The sequence below is a fragment of the Lipophrys pholis genome, assembly GCF_963383615.2.
Source record: "Lipophrys pholis genome assembly, chromosome: 17".
Classification (NCBI taxonomy): domain Eukaryota; kingdom Metazoa; phylum Chordata; class Actinopteri; order Blenniiformes; family Blenniidae; genus Lipophrys; species Lipophrys pholis.
The window spans coordinates 2,516,283-2,534,059 of record NC_137643.1 but is presented as its reverse complement, the minus strand read 5'-3'; the positions used below and the strand labels follow the sequence as shown (position 1 = coordinate 2,534,059).

The following is a 17,777-nucleotide window of genomic DNA, read 5'->3' as shown; positions in this document are numbered from 1 at the left end:
AAAAGTTAAAAAGAGACTTAAACGTGTCAACACAATTTAAAAACATATTAAAATAGCTATTTAAAACCGTAAGCGCCATTTCTAACAATGACTCCATCCCCTGGCCAGACAGTTCCAGTTCCTGGCATCTGGACGGAGATTTAAAGCCCCGAAACTTAAGACGAGCCGCTGCAGGAGCAGCTGCTGCCATTTCCCTTCTAAATCAGTACTGAAAGCACTTTACTCTTGGGTCTTATGTAATGAAGTTCAACCTGATTTTTTATCTATGTATTGTACCTTCTTTATCATATTTTCAACAAGTCTTCATAGTGGTATTGTAGCAGTTCCTTCCATTTATTTATTCACTCTTTAACCTGTCAGTGAGCCTGTGAGCACCCAGCTATGTTTGTATCACAACTGTTATTTTACTGTCCTGCCTTTTAAAATATCTGCATGTACTGTCAGACTCCCTCTCCTGCTGCACAAAAATCTACCTACGGGTATCAATAGTCACCTTTGAACTTCTAAATGCAATGTTATCAATGCATCGATCCAGTTTTATAAGTCAAAACTATAGTCTACTAACAACTTTAAGAGCTTCTCATTGTAAAGTTTAGACATTAAAATCTGTCTGCAGACCGATTTTAATGGATTGAAAGTGGCAAAGGTGGCTTTTACTGATCAAGTTTGCAGATCTCTGGTCTAGCTAATACCCAAAACCTAAAAGGAAATCTAAAAGCAGGTAAAAACTTTGGTTTAGAGCAGGCATGGGACTACATCAGATATTGAGACTGCAGTTAAGGGACGAGTTAAGTTCAATACTTCACCTCAAACATGAGATCTTACAGGAGGTCCACAGACGGGATTCAGACACAGACACCGTTTCAAGAAGGTTTTTGAAAATACAGTTCAGTCAGAAAACATGAATTTATTTTGCCTCTGCTGTCCAGTAACACCAGTAGAAAATTCAGCAGGAGTAAACAATTAACCAAGAACCACTGTCCTTTACAATTTATCAGTATAATCAACAACATTGAGGTTATAGGAGCCAAATGAGGGGTTGTGTTCCCTCAGAAGCCGGTACAGGACCGGCTCCTACAATAAAGGTCATAAAAATATTTACAAACAACCTTTTTTACAAACAATATCTAAAAATAGCTGTAAGAACGTCTTTGTTCCAGTTAAATAAATCAGTTGCTACAGGGCATCTAAAAACAAACAACATAAATCTTGTGGCGTGTGAAGCTCGCGTCCACTTCTGAACATTTAACAGTCATAAGAACAACTTTCCAAAACAAAAACTGAACTTCATAAAAGTTCCCAATAGCTGGAAGGAGTCCTGTGATGTGAACAGGAAGTAATACGACTTTATATACAAACACGTTCGAACAATTCCAAACTGCAACATCACAAAATGAGTTTGGTGAACGTCGAAGAAGGAGTGTCTAATAAAAACAATGGGAGGTGTGTGTGGGAGACGCTGCTCAGTCCTTCCTTTTCCGTTGTTTTGGAGACTCGTTGGATTTGTTGAGGATTTGTCAGAGGTTTTTGGACATTAAGTAGGGTTTCTGAAGAGATCCATCGTTTCGCTCCAGGTCCTCCACTGTGAGAGGAACAGTGACACCAGTGATCAAACATTGTCGTTTCAAGACATATAATTTAGAATACAGACAATAATGTTTTGATGAACAACCTGAAATTAATTCTGAGTCTCATGGTATCAAAATTCTGTCCATGTTTTTTTCACAACAACTCTCACAGTATGGAATCTCGGCCAATAGAGCCCCCGGGGCTCGATATAAATGATAAACGTTTACTCACAGAAGCAGAGGAAGAGTGTGTCCACGCACATGTTGTACACACTGAAGAATCCATTAGCGATGAAGTAGCTTCCAAACACCACCGTCTGCAACACAATGGAGTAAAGAGTCAACCTGAAGTCTGCTCTCAGAAAGACGGCGGTTTGTCAGTAACTTACGATGATTGGCATCCAGTAGTAGTTGAGGGATTCAGAGCGAAAGTCACTGCCCGGTAAAGGAATACGGCCCGAAAAGAAAAAGAAGGACAAAGTACCTGGAAAAAAGACGTAGAGTTCAAGGTCTCCTCCTCCTTCCATCTCAACTGCTGTGTGAATGCTATCAAGTAGAGATTGTGAACAGAAATGGTAACGCTTGGAGACACATTACATATGATAGAACCTGGAGTGGCGTGTGCTGGAGCCGATCTCTCTCACACACACAGGAAGGAACTTTGCACAGAAAGGCTGAAGTCACAGAAAACTTGGACTCCAATCAGGAATGATCTGACTGTGAGGCGGACTAACACACCCCCATGTAGCCTTCAAGGTCTCTCCTGATTTAAATGAACTGTATGAAGAACACAGCTTTAGCTCATTATTCTTTTTGTGGTTTTCACTGTTGCAGGAGGAAAGAAACACAACATCAAAAAACTGCTTTTAAGCAGTCAAAATGAAGCGTTCGCAGCTTATCAAGCCCACGGTGGTGTATCGGTTAGACTCTCCACTCAGTGGGGAGATTCTCACTTTGGTCTTCATGTTCTCCGTGTTTCTCCAGCTTCCTCTAATATCTACAAACACACATGTGAAGGTAACTGATGTCTCTAAATTGACTTCAGGTGTGATTGTGAGTGTCTTTTGTCTGGGATGGACTGATGCCCTGTCCAGGTTGAACCCTGCTTTCACTGGTAAGCTGAACGAAGTGGAATAGATGGATGGATGGATGGATGGATGGATGGATGGATGGATGGATGGATGGATGGATGGATGGATGGATGGATGGAAGCTGCACTGACAGATCTGCAGCAGTGTTGTACGCACCAACTCCTCCGGCCACCAGGAGCTTCCCAAAGAACAGCAGCAGGTCCGTCACTTTGTCCAGCACCACGACCCTGCGACCACACAGCATTCACACATTCTAACAAACACACTTGTACCAGCGAGCGTCAGAAGAGAAACGTCACAACAAACCTGATGACATTCCTCATCAGCAGCTGGAATGCATTTTTTGCAGAGGCACAGAAGTTTGTCCCATAAATGGCAATCTGTCAACAAAAAAAAATAAACTTTTGTGATATATCTCATGAGAAATTGTTATTTAGGTTCTCCCTTTACTGTTGTGGCCACAGAAAGTCATTGCAATGTAGATTGACCAGTTTTTACACAACATGTCCTTCCTGAATGCAAACCAGCGTTCAACACACACAAAGTCAAGACTTAACCTCACAGTTTCAATAATTTTATATATACATATAAAAAAATATGTCCATAAATTTTGTAGTTTAATTTTCTTTCAAAGATGATTAGTAACCATCGCTACGACAGGGCTGGTGGCACATCGTGTTTAGTAAAAGCCAGCCAAGACAATGAGTTGCTGTGGTGACCCCTGTAGGAAAGAGAGCAGCTGAATAGACACTAACTCCACTAAAGATGATTTATCTGATGATGTCTCACCATGATGTAGGTGTTCCTGTTGAGATATTTAATAAACTTCTCCAGACACCAGAAGCAGCACTTCAGGCAGCACATGATGAAACGTGCCACTGGATTCTGGGACGCTGAGGATGAGGAAAAAAAGCACCCAGCTTGAGTTTCTTGTTATTAATTTCTTTCCATCACATTTTTTTTAGCAATTCTGAGATTTTAGACTTTACGGAGATAAAATGCAGCTTCATTGCACTGTGAAATCACTAATTTTCAATATTCGGAAAGAAAAAGCTTTGACGCTGTATTTCAGTCTGTGTCATAATCCTCGGCCTTACATCTCAGTTTGTCGTCAATGTACTCCAGAAGAATTCTCACAATCTGCACCAGCGTCAGGATCAACGCACCGAAGGCCAAAGAACCCACGTGGTACCTAATATGGAAAATAAACACAAGGCCTCACAAGTTAAAGTTGAATGTAATGGTAGGAGTAAAAAAACAAAACAAATGGCAAAGCTAAATAATGGAGAATATATTGGGATATATTACACCAGTTGATCTGGCTCATAAACTGCTACCTCGCACAGATCTAATACGCCCTCTGGAGGGCTGAATGGGAACTGCAGTCAAACGCAACGTCCTGGAACCTTCTTCTTTAGGAGGATCCAAGTATTTAAAAGGTCATTATGTCTACAACGTGTCAAACATAAATGTTGTCTTCACTGTGACAGTCAGCTTGATGGCAAATCATGCAAGTAGTGAATAAGACTTCATTCGCCATGTTTAAATGATCAGAGCACTTTTGATTTCCCTTGTTAAACCTCTGTGGTACAGACTGTGTTTTTGTCACTCAATAAAAAGTACACTGGAGGTCTGACACTGAAGTGACAGCTGCTTTGAAACCAACCTCAGAGTGCGCATGAAAGCAGCACCCACGGGGAACATGGGGATGTCCTCGGGTTTGTTGAAGGCCCAGTAGTACGAGGCGAAGGCCCTTGCCAGCGTGCACTGACCCAGTGCAATGACAAAGTTGGCACACCAGAGGAAGGCTATAGCGTTGTAGATCTGCAGGTTGAAGAGGTTCCTCTGAAAGAGACCCTCTTCGTTGTATTTGATGAAGATGCAGCGGGCTGAAGGGCAGCTGGGATAATCGGATGCGTTGAAGTTCTGAGAGGATGAATGTGAGGAGCGGAGAAGTGAGGTGACGGGTGGAGACATCTGCAGCTTGTTATTCCATCCCTTCATTAATGAGCTTGGGTGGATTAGCTTTGTTCTATAGGTGATGGGGTTGTTAATTAAATTTTGAATATGCAAGAATTACAACAAAAAAAAAGATAATATGAATTCTTTGTTTGAAAACTCAATTTCCACTTTAAATTGTAACCCCTCTTTATAAATGAGTAATTTATGTATAGATAATCTTTTTTATTTGTGCCTTATGTTACTTGTACATTTTCTCTATATGCCCTTAAATTTTAGAGGAGAAACTTTCAAAGAGAAATTTTCAAGTGTCATGAAGGGCATTCAGTGTAAAATCTTTAGCGATTGGAATACTGAACAGAATATGATAATCACACCTGATTGACCCGGGACAACAACCGCCACAGCCGTTGTTAAATAACGGTGTGACTGGAAACTGTGCTACTATAGACTGAAGCAGAAGAGGAAGACAAATGAGGAGGTTCCAGGAGAAGAGGAAGATTGGGAAAGTTAAGGTGAGTGTAGGGACTCTTACAATATGGTGGAAAAGTGAGAGAGATGGCTTGGTCATGTATGTAAGGAGAGAAAACTGTGTAGGAAAAATGATGCTGAGGATGGAGCTGCCAGGCAAGACGAGAGGAGGAAGGCCAGTAAAGAAGTTCATGGATACAATGAGGGAAGACAGACGTCATAGGGACAGAGGAGAAGATTATACTGCAGATTACAGAATTTAACAACAACTAACCTGGGGGTCACAGGTCACGTTGCCATTGAGACTCTGACAGCTGCTCATAGTGGAGTTTAAACCCACCACTTTGTAGACTGGATTCCCTGAAGTGGCCAAATATCTGTACACACCAGTTTAAAGAAAAGAGTCCACGCTCTGGAGGTTTTGAATAGTACAATATCCGTTCTTGTGAATAAACAACCACAAAAGTAAAGGATACAAAGCGGTGATGCCCCAGTAAGCAACACACACCAACAGGAGAACAAATGTGACCAGATGGAACGCCAGAGCAGACATCATGTGGCTGATAGTTCTGCAGAAGATCAACACAGAGCAGGAGGTTATACCGATTCATCCTTTTACAAAGCAACATGAAAACATTTCCACGTTACCATGACATTACAGTGTCCTCAAATGAAAACAGAATAATCAAGCGAATCAGTTTAAATGCTCAATCTGCCATGTGAAAACTCAAAAGGTGTCCAGTACTTTGGTGGTATGACATGACTCACTTGCTGGCCTCCTGGATGAGGGCGATAGCGATGAGGATTCTGGTTCGCAGAAATATGAGAGTCAAAAGAAGAATCCCCTCCACCACAGATATGATGATCACTGGTGGGTAGAGTGAGGGAGACAAGCTTTTAATTTGATATTACTGCTGGTAATTGTTGCCAGAATGTTTTTTTAACGACTGCATTTTAACATTAAGTCACGGAGTCCTTCTTTTCTTAATATATTCTTGAACCACCTCTCGACCTCATCATTCCTCATTCAACAATGACAGTGTGACAGATGATTGCTTCAGTTCAAAAAAGCACTTGGAAGAGTCAAAAGTCAAAAGTGACCAATCAGACTCACGGAAGGCCAGCCAGGTCTCCTGGACTTGGAGATAAATGTTAAAGTTGGTGGTGAAACCAACATCAGTGATGGTGGCAGAGATTTGCTTGTAGTTATCGTACTCCCAGTAGCAGTGCCATATCCCTGCGGAAGAAATAAAGAGTGACATAAGGACACTCAAACAACTCAGAGCAGAACGGTGCAGTTTACAGCTTGTAGACACATAACCTCCGGCCGTCCTTGAACTGAAATTATGACTGCTGGGATTCTGAAGTTTGAACCTGAACTTTATAGTGAACATAATTCCTGCTTGCAGACAGACCGTGAACTATTTTGTTGGGTTGAAGGAAGAAATTCAAACACTGTTATCCTATAAAACAATGAAAGAACCGATGTGGAGTGAGAAAAGCCGCTCAATACAATAAAACTTACTGCTTTTTATACAGATGGTTAAGTAGATCTGAGCAGAGCACATGTAGTTTTTCCACATAGGACCCGCTGGAGGCTACAAGAGGACTACATTCAAGTTAACTGTGCTTGACTCGAACGAGTCAAAGTATATTATATCGAAATGGGCTTTTTTATTTATTTATTTATTTATTCCTTTTTCTTTTTGTTTCATCTAATTTTAAATTGTTCATTCAGTCGAAATAAATCAATCAAACTGTGCTTGTGTTCTGAAAGTGCGACAGTAGTTCAACAAACAGCTCATAGCCTACAGACATTGGGAGTTTGTGTTGGAGGTGGGTTGCAGCATCGGGTCACCCACACTGGCGTGGCCGGGGTTTTGTACAGAATTGCCCAAAACGAATCATCATAATGACTGCAATCATGTGACCTTGTCCTGTAATGACTGGCGTTCCACCAGGCTAAGCTAAGCTAAGCGAAGACAAGCCTCTCCTCTCTTTGTTCATGTTCACTCTCTGGTGAATCAAGTGGGCGAGGTACGACTCCACATAATTAACTAAAAGATTAAAAAATAAATTAGTGTGTACACAGTAGAACCTCTGGCAAGCGAACTCGGTAAGAGCAGACACCCTGTAATGAGACCTCTCACTGTGCATGGACAGGTTTTAACTGTTAACGCACCTTAATGAGCGGACAACCTGCTTGACGCGGATAACAGACAGGTCTTTCTGGCAAATTTCAAGCTGAGCGACACTAAAATAGCCAAAATCATTGGACTGGACCCGATAATTCAAATATTTGTTTGCTGTGATGTCCGGATATTAATTTTGAAATGTGATAAATCGCCTCCTCCTACGCAGCGCGGTGCTGTGCTGTGACGCTCCTCTCAGCTTGCACGAAGAGGTTTTAACTGTTACACACCTTAATGAGCGGACAACCTCCCCTCTCAAGCTTAAGTCTCACTTTATACCAGGGGAGTCAAACATTAGGCCCATGGGCCAAAACCAGGCCGCAAAAGGCTCCAATCTGGCCGACAAACCACCAAGTAAGGCGGCTATATAGGATTTATAGTTTCGTTTTTTGTTTTTACACTTCACTGTTTTTTGTGCCAGAATGCCTCATTAAAATTGACTCTTGTTAACGTTGTAATAATTTTCTGTACTAATTGTTTGATCTTGCCCACTCAAGACTGGACCGTATGGGGTGTTTCTTCCATGACATTATTTAGTGTTTGGTTTGTTCGATAACAACTGGCCCTACAATTTGTCCCCGTGACGTCTCCCTCTGAAGAGAGGATACCTGTTTTCAAGGGAAACTTGCTCCTGGATTTTAGGGCGTCCCTACATCAGGGGTTTTACTGTATATATAGTGGGGAATTGGTGAATGTTAAAATAATCGCTGTATATGTTTTGAGTTGTTGTGTTTGCGTTGTTGTAAATTGTGGCCATTTATAATTCCAATTTTTGATTGACGTTAAGGTAGGGTGGCTCAAACACCCCTTGCATTTTTGGTTCAGCCCAGTTTGTCCTGACTGGACCAATTTAGGGCTGGGCTTATTCAAAGGCTTCTGTCTGTGTCAGGGAACGGAGAGACGACTGAGAGACGGAGTCTGAGTGCGAGTCAGCCAACTTGCTGTGAGGTTGGAAATGACTGTTTTTTCAGATTTGTGAAAAGTGAGCATTCCAAATAACCTAATTTTATTTCTGAAACGCTGACTTGCAACCTCATCCTTTCTCATCCACCAAATCTCGTTCAGGCAAAACACATCCCGAGTCGGGGTGACCATGTGGTCCCTCACAGCGATGTAAAGAGTAAAATCCAGTGTAGACTGGCAGCTAAAACGCCACCGCACACAGAAACATATCTGTGAGTGTTTACCATAGGCCCCGGCAGCCAGGACTCCGAAGATGAGCACCCACACCATAACAGGAGCGAAGAACCTCAGCAGCAGCAGGAACAGCAGACTGACCACCATGGCGATCAGCAGGCAGCTGAGACAGAGAGAGACGGCTCAATGTGAGGTTATTGTCAGACATGCTCAATAAGGTTGTTTGTTTTGGACTCCATCATCATTTCCAATGGCTGTCTACACTTTGGTCCACCATCCAAGCACACCGACACAAAACATAATTCCACGAAAAAACAAACACAAAGCCAAACGTTCAATGTTTCCTATCCCAGGGCCTGAAAAACAGCTTAGATGATCCAACAGTGTCATTAGCAGGTTTATTTCATCAGGAGGCTCGATAATTATGCATCCATTTGATTGTTTTAATGCTCCCTGCTCCAGCATCCTTCATCCAACACAAAAGATAAGATTACAAACTGTGAAAAATGTATAAAAATGTTGGTCATTGGATAGTACTGAATAGCACAAGTATGTCTCATAAAGTACATGCTTAGTAGACCTTTGTGTTGAAGTCAAGTCAAACTTTATACGGGTAATAAAACTAGTAAAATTAAAAAAATATATTAATAAATGTGAAGTGGACCCCCGGCTAGCTCAGTTGGTAGAGCATGAGACTCACAATCTCAGGGTAGTGGGTTCGTGTCCCACGCCGGGTGCCACCTTCCTGTGGGCTCACCACCTGCAGGAAGGTTCTTAAATGGTGCATTGTGATCTGGGTGACAGTGCTCAGACTGTCACCCCCGCGACCCGGAAACGGATAAGCGGAAGAAAATGAATGAATGAATGAATGAATGTGAAGTGAGTATCGAATGTGAGAGAAACAAAGCTGGATTTGCAAAAACTAAGCACAACAAATTAAGACACACGTTTAAGGTTCAAGGTTCAGAGAGAATAAAGTACAATAAAATGGTCCAAAAAATAACACAGGAGCAATTTAATAGTTAAAAGGTTAAATAGAACTGAAATAAAGAATTATACCTTTTATTCATGAAAGGCCAAGACGGATGTATGCTTTAAGGTTTCCTTGAAATGTTTAAATCTTTATATTTCCCCACAGGCCCTCAATAGATGGTTTCAACATCTCGGACGCTTTACTGAAAGTCTTTATTCTACATTTTATGACTTTATGAATAAAACAGTTGTACCAGAGGACATGAGAAGGCACAGAGGCTCATACGACGTGAGCATATGAGACATATATTCAGGTACAAAAGCACAAAGTGCTTCAATATAACAATAAAATAACTTTAAACGGGATTGTGAAGCTCACTGTTAACTACTGCAGGGACTTTAAAACAAGTGTCATGCTCTCAGGTCTCCTGGTGCTGGTCAGTAGTCACAGTTGGGATTTTGGCACTAGCAGGAAACAAATGAATATTTGTTGTTGTATTTAAGACTGCTGCTGGTATGATGTTTAGATGTCAACTTCAATTTTTCCCCGTCCATTGTGGGATGTGGAAACCGTTAAATATGGCGTGAATCCCCTGCCCTCTGCATCTGCATCGTAATTCTTTTGCCCATGTTTGATGTCCGCTCTCTGTGTCGGCCACTATATTTGGCCAAAATGCAGGATCACAGATCGAAGTGTCTGATCAGTCTCTGATCCAGACCGCCACTCCTAAATGAATGCAGAGGAGACACTGAATTATGATAATATTTCTACTGCCGTTACACTGTCTACTTCACAAGTGACAGTGTAACGGCCCATTAGGCTGCAATTGGCTGGCGAGAACACTGGACTAAAAGAACCTTATTTGATATGACATTTAGTCTTTTATCAATCTATTTACAGCTACAAAGTGAAGAGCTGTATGATGTGTGTGTCAGCAGGTGGCAGTGTGCACTGTGGCACAGATCAGTAACTCACATGAGGATCCACGGCCATGACGACGCAAAATCCTGAAAGATTCGAACGCTGATCTCCTTGGCATTGAATCCATTCACAAGGTCCCTAATGAATACAGAAGCAAGGCCTGGTTGTATTAATGGCTGTTCTGCTTTTCAAAACTAAACCCGACAGAAAATAACAACTGACACTGAGACATAACAACTAGTTTGAAGCATCCTGAAAGCAAAGACAAGAATGGTAAATGGTTTTTACTGATATAGAGATTCTCTACTTATGTGACGGGAAGAAAAGATGAACCAAATGAATTCTACATGTTAGTGATAATTATTAAACAAGTACATTTTTAAACATTATCTGATGAATTCTCTTCTCCATTACATAAGTAGTAAGACACATACAAGGCAATACAGGCTATAAAAACAAACCCCAGGCAATCAGCTGTGAGCTCTGAGAACATGCCTCCTCAAAGGCTGCTGTGAATAACCAAGCGAAACACTACAGCTATCACCAGCTGCCACACTACTGCCCAATACAAAAACTCACACATTCACCGACCTTGCGCTGATGATGAGGAGAAAGAACAAACGTGTGTTATTTCAGAAGTTATAGAAGACGTATGAACTTAAAGCTTTGGCTTTGTGTTTCAGTCATGATGAGGATGAGACAGTATGAGGAATCTGCTTCTTACACAGTGCCATTCTTGATGATGCTGATTGTGTCATTGACTGAAGCAGGGAGGCCCGGGACATTAGAAAAGGATGGAGGGATGTCCTCCAGTTTTGAGAAATCAGGCAAACATCTCCCCAGCACTATCAGGATAGAACAAAGTCAAAATTGATGAGAAATCACTTCATACATTCTCAATAACTTTCAGTCGCAATCTCAGTTACTGCAGGTAAAATGTGTCTTTTCTCACCAGGAGAACTGGGGACGTAGAAATAAGGGCAGAGCTCCTTTTCCAAAATCTCTGACACGGTCTGAAAACATTGTTATATCATGAAGTTGTAAGAATATGAAAAGCCCGTAAAAATGTAGACGATCTTCTGCTAGAGCTTACCAGCGTAGTAGTTTTCAGATCTAAAGCTGGCACACACAGATCTTGATTGAAAACATCTTCTAGTTTCTGACCAGGTAAATACAGCGCTGCCCCAAACTCAGAAGGACATTTTTCCACACACACCTGTTGGAAACACAAAGTTAGATGTTTCTGGGAAGACATGAGAGGACAGTCATTCACACATTATATTACACACTATGAAATCCAGCAGCTCTTTACCTGTGTGGTTGGACACTGAAGACCATTCAAAGTGCTCGCAATGATGTTAACGGACATGGCACATTTGAGCATATCAAAGTAGAACAGGTTTGGCCGATTTCTGCAAAATAAAGAGAACAACACTTACTTTGCTCTTATATTTCATTTGTACAGTTTCCCATTTTAAAATGATATGAAATGAAGACAAAGAGTTGTGATTACTTGTGCTCTCCGATGCCACAGAACCACCCAGTTGAGTTTTTGGGATAAAGAACATGCCTGGGATCTCCGTAAAGCCAAGCTGATAGAGCCAAAGTAAACACACATTGAAAACTAATGAAAATATAAAAACACTGACGTCACATATTTTATCTATGTAGCTTTGTCAGCAACAGAAAGAACTTCTACATCAAGTTATGCTTTCAGTAAACACAAAAACTACATTTACTGTGTTGAGTTTGAAGAGCTATCAAGGGAACGTTACTGTATGACCCCGATTCAACACAGCTGATTCTCATCAACGAGACGTTATCAACACCACTATTTGGAGCAGTGAGTAATTTCCGATACATAGAGCAGGTTAACTCCAGGACACGTAGACAGAAACAGTAAAGCAATAACAACAGTAGTTTCATTCTCTCAGAAACACCACAAGAGGTCAGAACAATATAGTCATTTTCTTCATGAACCTTTCTTTTTGTAATAGCTTCACACACAACCAAGAGCCAGTGAATTCATCAACTAACATCACTGCTTTTCAAGTACTTGGTCGAGACGGCCCAGCGTCGTGCGCCTCTGAGTGAGAATAAGTGCTGGAGAGAATGAACGGGCGGATGGACAAATAAATAATTTTGCTTGTAATAGCGGTGGAACACATTTCTAAATCTAACATCCATGATTCCACCGAGGCCCAGGCCTGTCCTTGAACTACTTGCAGAGCAGGAAATGGAGGATTATTCAGGACACAGGAAAGTGTTTTGAGTTTAACGGGGCAATGAAAGGCTGCTGGCAGGATGTTCACTGTGAAATCAGCTGTTCATAGTTTAACACAATTGAAAAAAAATAAATGTTTTAAGATGGAATCTAATTTTAATTTGGCGCAAAGAAACAATAAGATTGCCAGTTTTGGTTTATGAAATAACTGATGAACTGTAAATTGGTATTATATTAACCTTAAGGCAAATCTGCACTGTTAAGGTGAAAATCAGGGGAAAACGGTGTGACTCTGTCCAGAGGTGGACACAAGGTGATTAGTAGACTGGTATTGCAGTATTTACATAGAGATCATTCATCAAACTGCAGCTGATGGTTCAGCTGTTTGATTTATGGTGACTATTGTAATCATTAGTACTAAAGACCATGTGACATTTATTAGCACAAATATAAATCAGTTTTATTCTGACTCCTGTATTTATATCAGCGTTATGGTGGGAGACACAACAATGTCTCTCTCTCTCTACCAGAGGAATTAACTGAAACAAATTGTTCAATGATGTATGAGAATCAGACCTAATTAATGTAAAGATCCAACTGAATGGCTGTAAAGTAGGTTTATTTAATGACAAGACATACATTTGATACCTTAAAAATGCATTTAGCTTTACATTATTTGCGTGTATTTGGTGTCTCTTACCTAATACTCCAACTGCTATGTAGCCGAGGATGATGGCCAGGAAGAGAATACAGCAGATTATATCAGTGCATCCTCTGTGGAAAACAAGACACAGCAACAAGTTTGCTAGGATGATGACGAATGTGAAATCGACATAGAGCATCAGAAAGCTGACAGCTGGACAGAAGATTCACCTTTTGTGTATTGGCCCGTTGAAGCTCGGGTCAAACTCAGTTGGTTCTCCTGGGAAAAGAAAACAGCCAAGTCATGTTTCCTTTCTATGAGCACTCGACTGTTTCATCCGCCATATTTCTTTTTGGACTGAGGACAGACGACAAGACGAAACTGAATCTAGGTTCACTTGCTAACGTCGGCGTTCACATCTTTGCGTCACAGTTTGAAATAACATTCAAATGTAGGCCGTTTGGGAGTACATGCTGGGTTTAATTACACATTCCCTGCATTGGGTTATATATGAAGGTGCATGTCCCCAAAAAAACATGGTGGTGATGTTTACCAGCAAGCACATAGTCGTCTTGTCCTCTCTTCTGGGAGTTAATGAATTACTAGATGAGGAAGACCTTTCAAGTGAGTGAGGTTAAAAGTGTTTATAATTCACTTTACAGTAGAATCAGTATAAGAGAGGGCGTTTCCTACAAGGAAGAAGAGATTTATTTTTGTTTCCTGGAACAAAGGAGAAACTTGCCTTAATAACAAACAATGAGTCAAGGTCTTCAATTTACTGTTCACAAGAAGCAGTTTTCTGAACTGAATCGTAGTTAAGCTGATCTCATTTATTTAATCTACAATACACGACATAGAGCAAAAACTAAAAGAGCCAAATTGAGGCACAGCACTCGGGTGAGCAGTTCAGGTATATTTGGATAGAATTTGAATGCAGAGCGAGGTTGTCCGATGCTGGGAAGTCAAGACATTTGCATTATTTCATCAAGAAGAATATCAATCTGAGAACTTTTTGGATAAGATCTAAATATTTCTGGAGTTTTGAAGTTTGAAGTGTGTTTTCTGCAGTTAATTCCTTCTCAACAGCACAAAGCATCCCTCTAATGTCTTTACTTTCTGCGCTTCGTGTACTAACATGGTGTCAGGCAGCTCAACCTTGACAAAGACTATATCTACTCTGGCATGTGTCGTCTTAGTAGGATACAAATGTTAAAACAGGATACATGACTTAACAGCGACTATTTACTCTGTTCAAACTCCAGCCAAGTCTAAGATGCAATGTGGCAAAGAAATGTATACGGTAATAATAATAATAATAAAAACCAGCCTGAAGCACACATTCAGAGCAGTGAGAGAACAAGCTGCTGGGTCACACGACACACAATGCATCAGCATTCAGTTTCCAATCTCTTTATTCAAATATAGGTTGTTACAGACTGAGCAGATTTTGAGAGGAGAACTTTTACTTGAGTGTATTATTAATAACAGTTCATTCACTTGTAATTGAGAACAATTCAAGCACCATCGACCATGGAATACACCTTGTTCACCACAGTGTGTGCGTATCTGTCATACACTTTAATAATTGTCTGAGAAATGTACTTTGACCTTCGATACAGGGGATATGAATCAAATGCCTGCTGTTGCCAATGCAGTTAAAGTAGTGGATACTTAAACTACTTTTTGAAGAGACCTTTGTACTTTCATTTCAGTATTCTTATTTTTAATGATGCCTCTGAGTGAAAAGTCAAGTTAAATTCATCTATTTGCAGTGGACAGTCGCTAATTTGTCTTTTTTGAACTCTTCTCTGCAGTCGTGTTTGTTTCTTCAGGCTCATAGTGCCAATAGTCTGCTGTGTCCAAAAATGTCGGATTTCTGTGTTTTTACAACTTCACCTTGAAATTAAGCAACAAGTGAGCTCGCTTGTATGCCTGCTGCTCTTACTAAAACAATGCGGCCCACAGTAAACAAACTGAAAAAGCAAATCCTTACACAGTAATATGTTTTCATTGTCATTTTTACAGATTAAAAACTTCTTCATGGAAAAGTCTGACACCTCAGATTAAAGTTGTGGTGTCAAACTTGTTGGCCAAACCCTGCCTGTGTTGAGTTTTTGGGGTTTGTTGACACGACAACGCCAATGAAAATTTTGAAAACGGCTCCCAAGGAGGAACGTTTTGAAAACGCTCGGACTCTATCCCTGCATAGATGGCATAAATGCTGCTAGATCGCACCACAGCCACGGTAAATAGTTATTCTGCACAAGAGATGGGCAATATCGACAATGGTGTGATGACTCCCAGTCCATATTCTCCTGAGACTTGTTAGTTTTATACTGTAATAACATCACACTTGGCTGTCTGTCCATATGTCCGTGAACTCACCATCGTTAATGTTTATAACGTATTGTTCTCTGTGCAATTATGTGTGTTTTCATTACAAAAACAGACAACGGCACTCACTGAGTGGCCCAACAGGGAAAACTGCGTCGTTTTCTGCTTTTCTGTCTTTTAAAATGTTGTCATGTGAACATGAAACTTTTCCGAAACGAAAATGCAAAAACGATGCGTTTTCACATTTAGCAGTATTTCCATAGAGTCTACACCGAGACTGATCCTGAGGGAAAGGTCATTTTTTGCCCGTTTTCATTTCCTAAAATGCTCGGGGGGCTGTTTTCAAAAAGTTCTGTTTTCGGTGTGGCGGAAACATATGGTACCCAAAACTCAAATAAAGTTTTCAATTTTCACTTGAAAACGGGATCTTAAATGTGACAGCATGTATTTGGGCGATATTCCTTTAGATGCGTTGATAAAAAGGTCACAAAGAAATGGCCTAAACCTTCTTTACATACTAGTGCTGACTGGATAGACCTATATGAAATTATATTAAAGGCTAAATATAAACGATTATCTACAAAATCTGGACAATATGGTGGAGTATGCCAAACCTATAAAGCCCAATTATTTTTCATTTAAATATCGATTCCCTGCTAAATTAATCTTGTATACATATATAGTCTTAATTTTTCCAGCGAGCTTCCCGCGTTTTTTTTTTTTTTTTTTTTTTATACAAATCAGTGTTTAGCGTGAACCAAAAAACAGATTTAAACCTTAATTCCAAACTTCAAAAATAATAAAAATTTACCAAATTTCGAGCAATTCTCACGATTTGTTAAAAACACCGTGTAATTTTAAGTGTTTTCAGATCATTTCAAGTCTTTTACTCGACGTCTTTTCTTTATTTTTTTGCGGCTCTTTGAGGGAACTAACGGTCGATGTCCGCTCACCGTACTTGGAGTCCGGATTTTCTTCCTCTGATTCTTTCTTTCTTCCCATTTTTTCCCACTTCAAACTCCGCAGGTGAGCTTCCCGTGGCCTGGAGGGTTTCACCGGCTCACGGAGCGGTCGGGGGGGGGGGGGGGGTCACTGACAGCGGCTTGAAGAGCTCTCCGGTGGCGCCTTAACGTCCTCCGTCCCTCCTGGAGCGACAGTTACCGAGTCGAGGAAATCTTTTTTTTTTTTCTCTGCCAGGCACTTGTTACTAGGCAGTGACGTCACGGGCATACGCGGATGCACACCTGCGCGTGTCATCATTCGAGGAAGAGATGTACGGAAGAGGATTATGGCCACCTAGAAGTTACTTTATAGTCAGATTTATGAATTTATTCTCATAATTCAAATCTCAGAGTGGAGAGGTCACCGTTGCGGGTCCCCGGCTATGACCCTTGACCCCAATCAGCTCCCCAGAGACCCATAATAATTTTATCCCAGAATAGGATGAGTCAAACGGGGATTAATAAAGTATGATTAGTTAGTGTTTGTTTTTTAGTTTTGAGGTCTATTTATGTGGAACAACTCATTGTGAGCAATAACTAATTCCACAATCAGTTATCCTCACCAATTTGTTTGTTTCCGAAAGGTAAAGTTTTCATCTTTACTTTAACGTTTTATGGAAAACACGGTCCAATACTCATAAATACACACTGTGTGGGGGATGAATTCATCTTGAATTTCTAATTGTACCAGACTATCATTCCAGCTTTAAAGTCAGACGAAATGTTTTTTTTAAATACTCCTCTTCAATACTTCTCTTATCGTGTAAACCACAAAACTCATGGATATTTCCTCTGCAAAACACTAAAAAACATGCTTTATTCATTCATGACAATTTTATTAATCCCCTTTTAGAGAATTTCTTCCATCCTTCAGGTTACACACAGCATCCTCGCAAACTATCCCATTCAATGTAGTTCTCAAACTTAAGATATTTCATTAAGTTGAAACTATTCTAAATGCTGCAAATTGATTTGTCTATTACAATATCAGGGAACATATAGCCCAAACTTTTACAACTCTCCTATCCATGATAGAAAATAGACTTTTCTGCTCAAATATTATCATTTGAGGAAAGACTTAAACGTCCTTACATCAAAAACAAAAGGACGTTTTTCCAATTATGCTGCAAAATAGTAAATTTATAGCTCTGAAAAAGCAGCGACCTGTCCCCTCTTCTGTTAAGGTAAATATCCTGCATGAGTGTAATTCTAGGCAGAAATCAGACGTAATTTGAGGGAATAATAGCTATGATTTTGAACCAT

The 17,777-nt window shown here is 40.5% G+C and overlaps 1 protein-coding gene across 1 annotated transcript; it reads right to left on the bottom strand.

The window, feature by feature from the left end:
- Window positions 1-868: 868 nt before the first annotated feature.
- LOC308122846 (choline transporter-like protein 4) lies at window positions 869-16,689 on the bottom strand. Its single transcript, XM_080484972.1, has 22 exons — window positions 16,467-16,689; window positions 13,410-13,458; window positions 13,237-13,310; window positions 11,826-11,904; window positions 11,625-11,724; window positions 11,406-11,528; window positions 11,265-11,325; window positions 11,037-11,157; window positions 10,367-10,450; window positions 8,469-8,581; window positions 6,204-6,326; window positions 5,858-5,957; window positions 5,566-5,658; window positions 5,364-5,466; window positions 4,326-4,585; window positions 3,757-3,851; window positions 3,449-3,552; window positions 2,966-3,039; window positions 2,816-2,886; window positions 1,958-2,052; window positions 1,801-1,885; window positions 869-1,582 (listed from the first exon to the last, which is right to left on the bottom strand). Exons 1-22 carry the CDS (start codon window positions 16,513-16,515, stop codon window positions 1,518-1,520), a joined length of 2,121 nt encoding a protein of 706 aa, XP_080341098.1. The 5' UTR covers window positions 16,516-16,689; the 3' UTR covers window positions 869-1,517.
- Window positions 16,690-17,777: the final 1,088 nt, after the last annotated feature.

What these genes read in the sequence shown, in the direction of transcription:
- LOC308122846 (XM_080484972.1), bottom strand. Translation starts at nt 16,515, where the DNA reads ATGGGAAGAAAGAAAGAATCAGAGGAAGAAAATCCGGACTCCAAGTAC. An exon ending in AACGGGCCAATACACAAAAG is followed by an intron (nt 13,311 to 13,409) that starts GTGAATCTTCTG and finishes TGTTTTCCACAG; the next exon opens with AGGATGCACTGATATAATCT. An exon ending in TCATGGCCGTGGATCCTCAT is followed by an intron (nt 8,582 to 10,366) that starts GTGAGTTACTGA and finishes TCTCTGTCTCAG; the next exon opens with CTGCCTGCTGATCGCCATGG.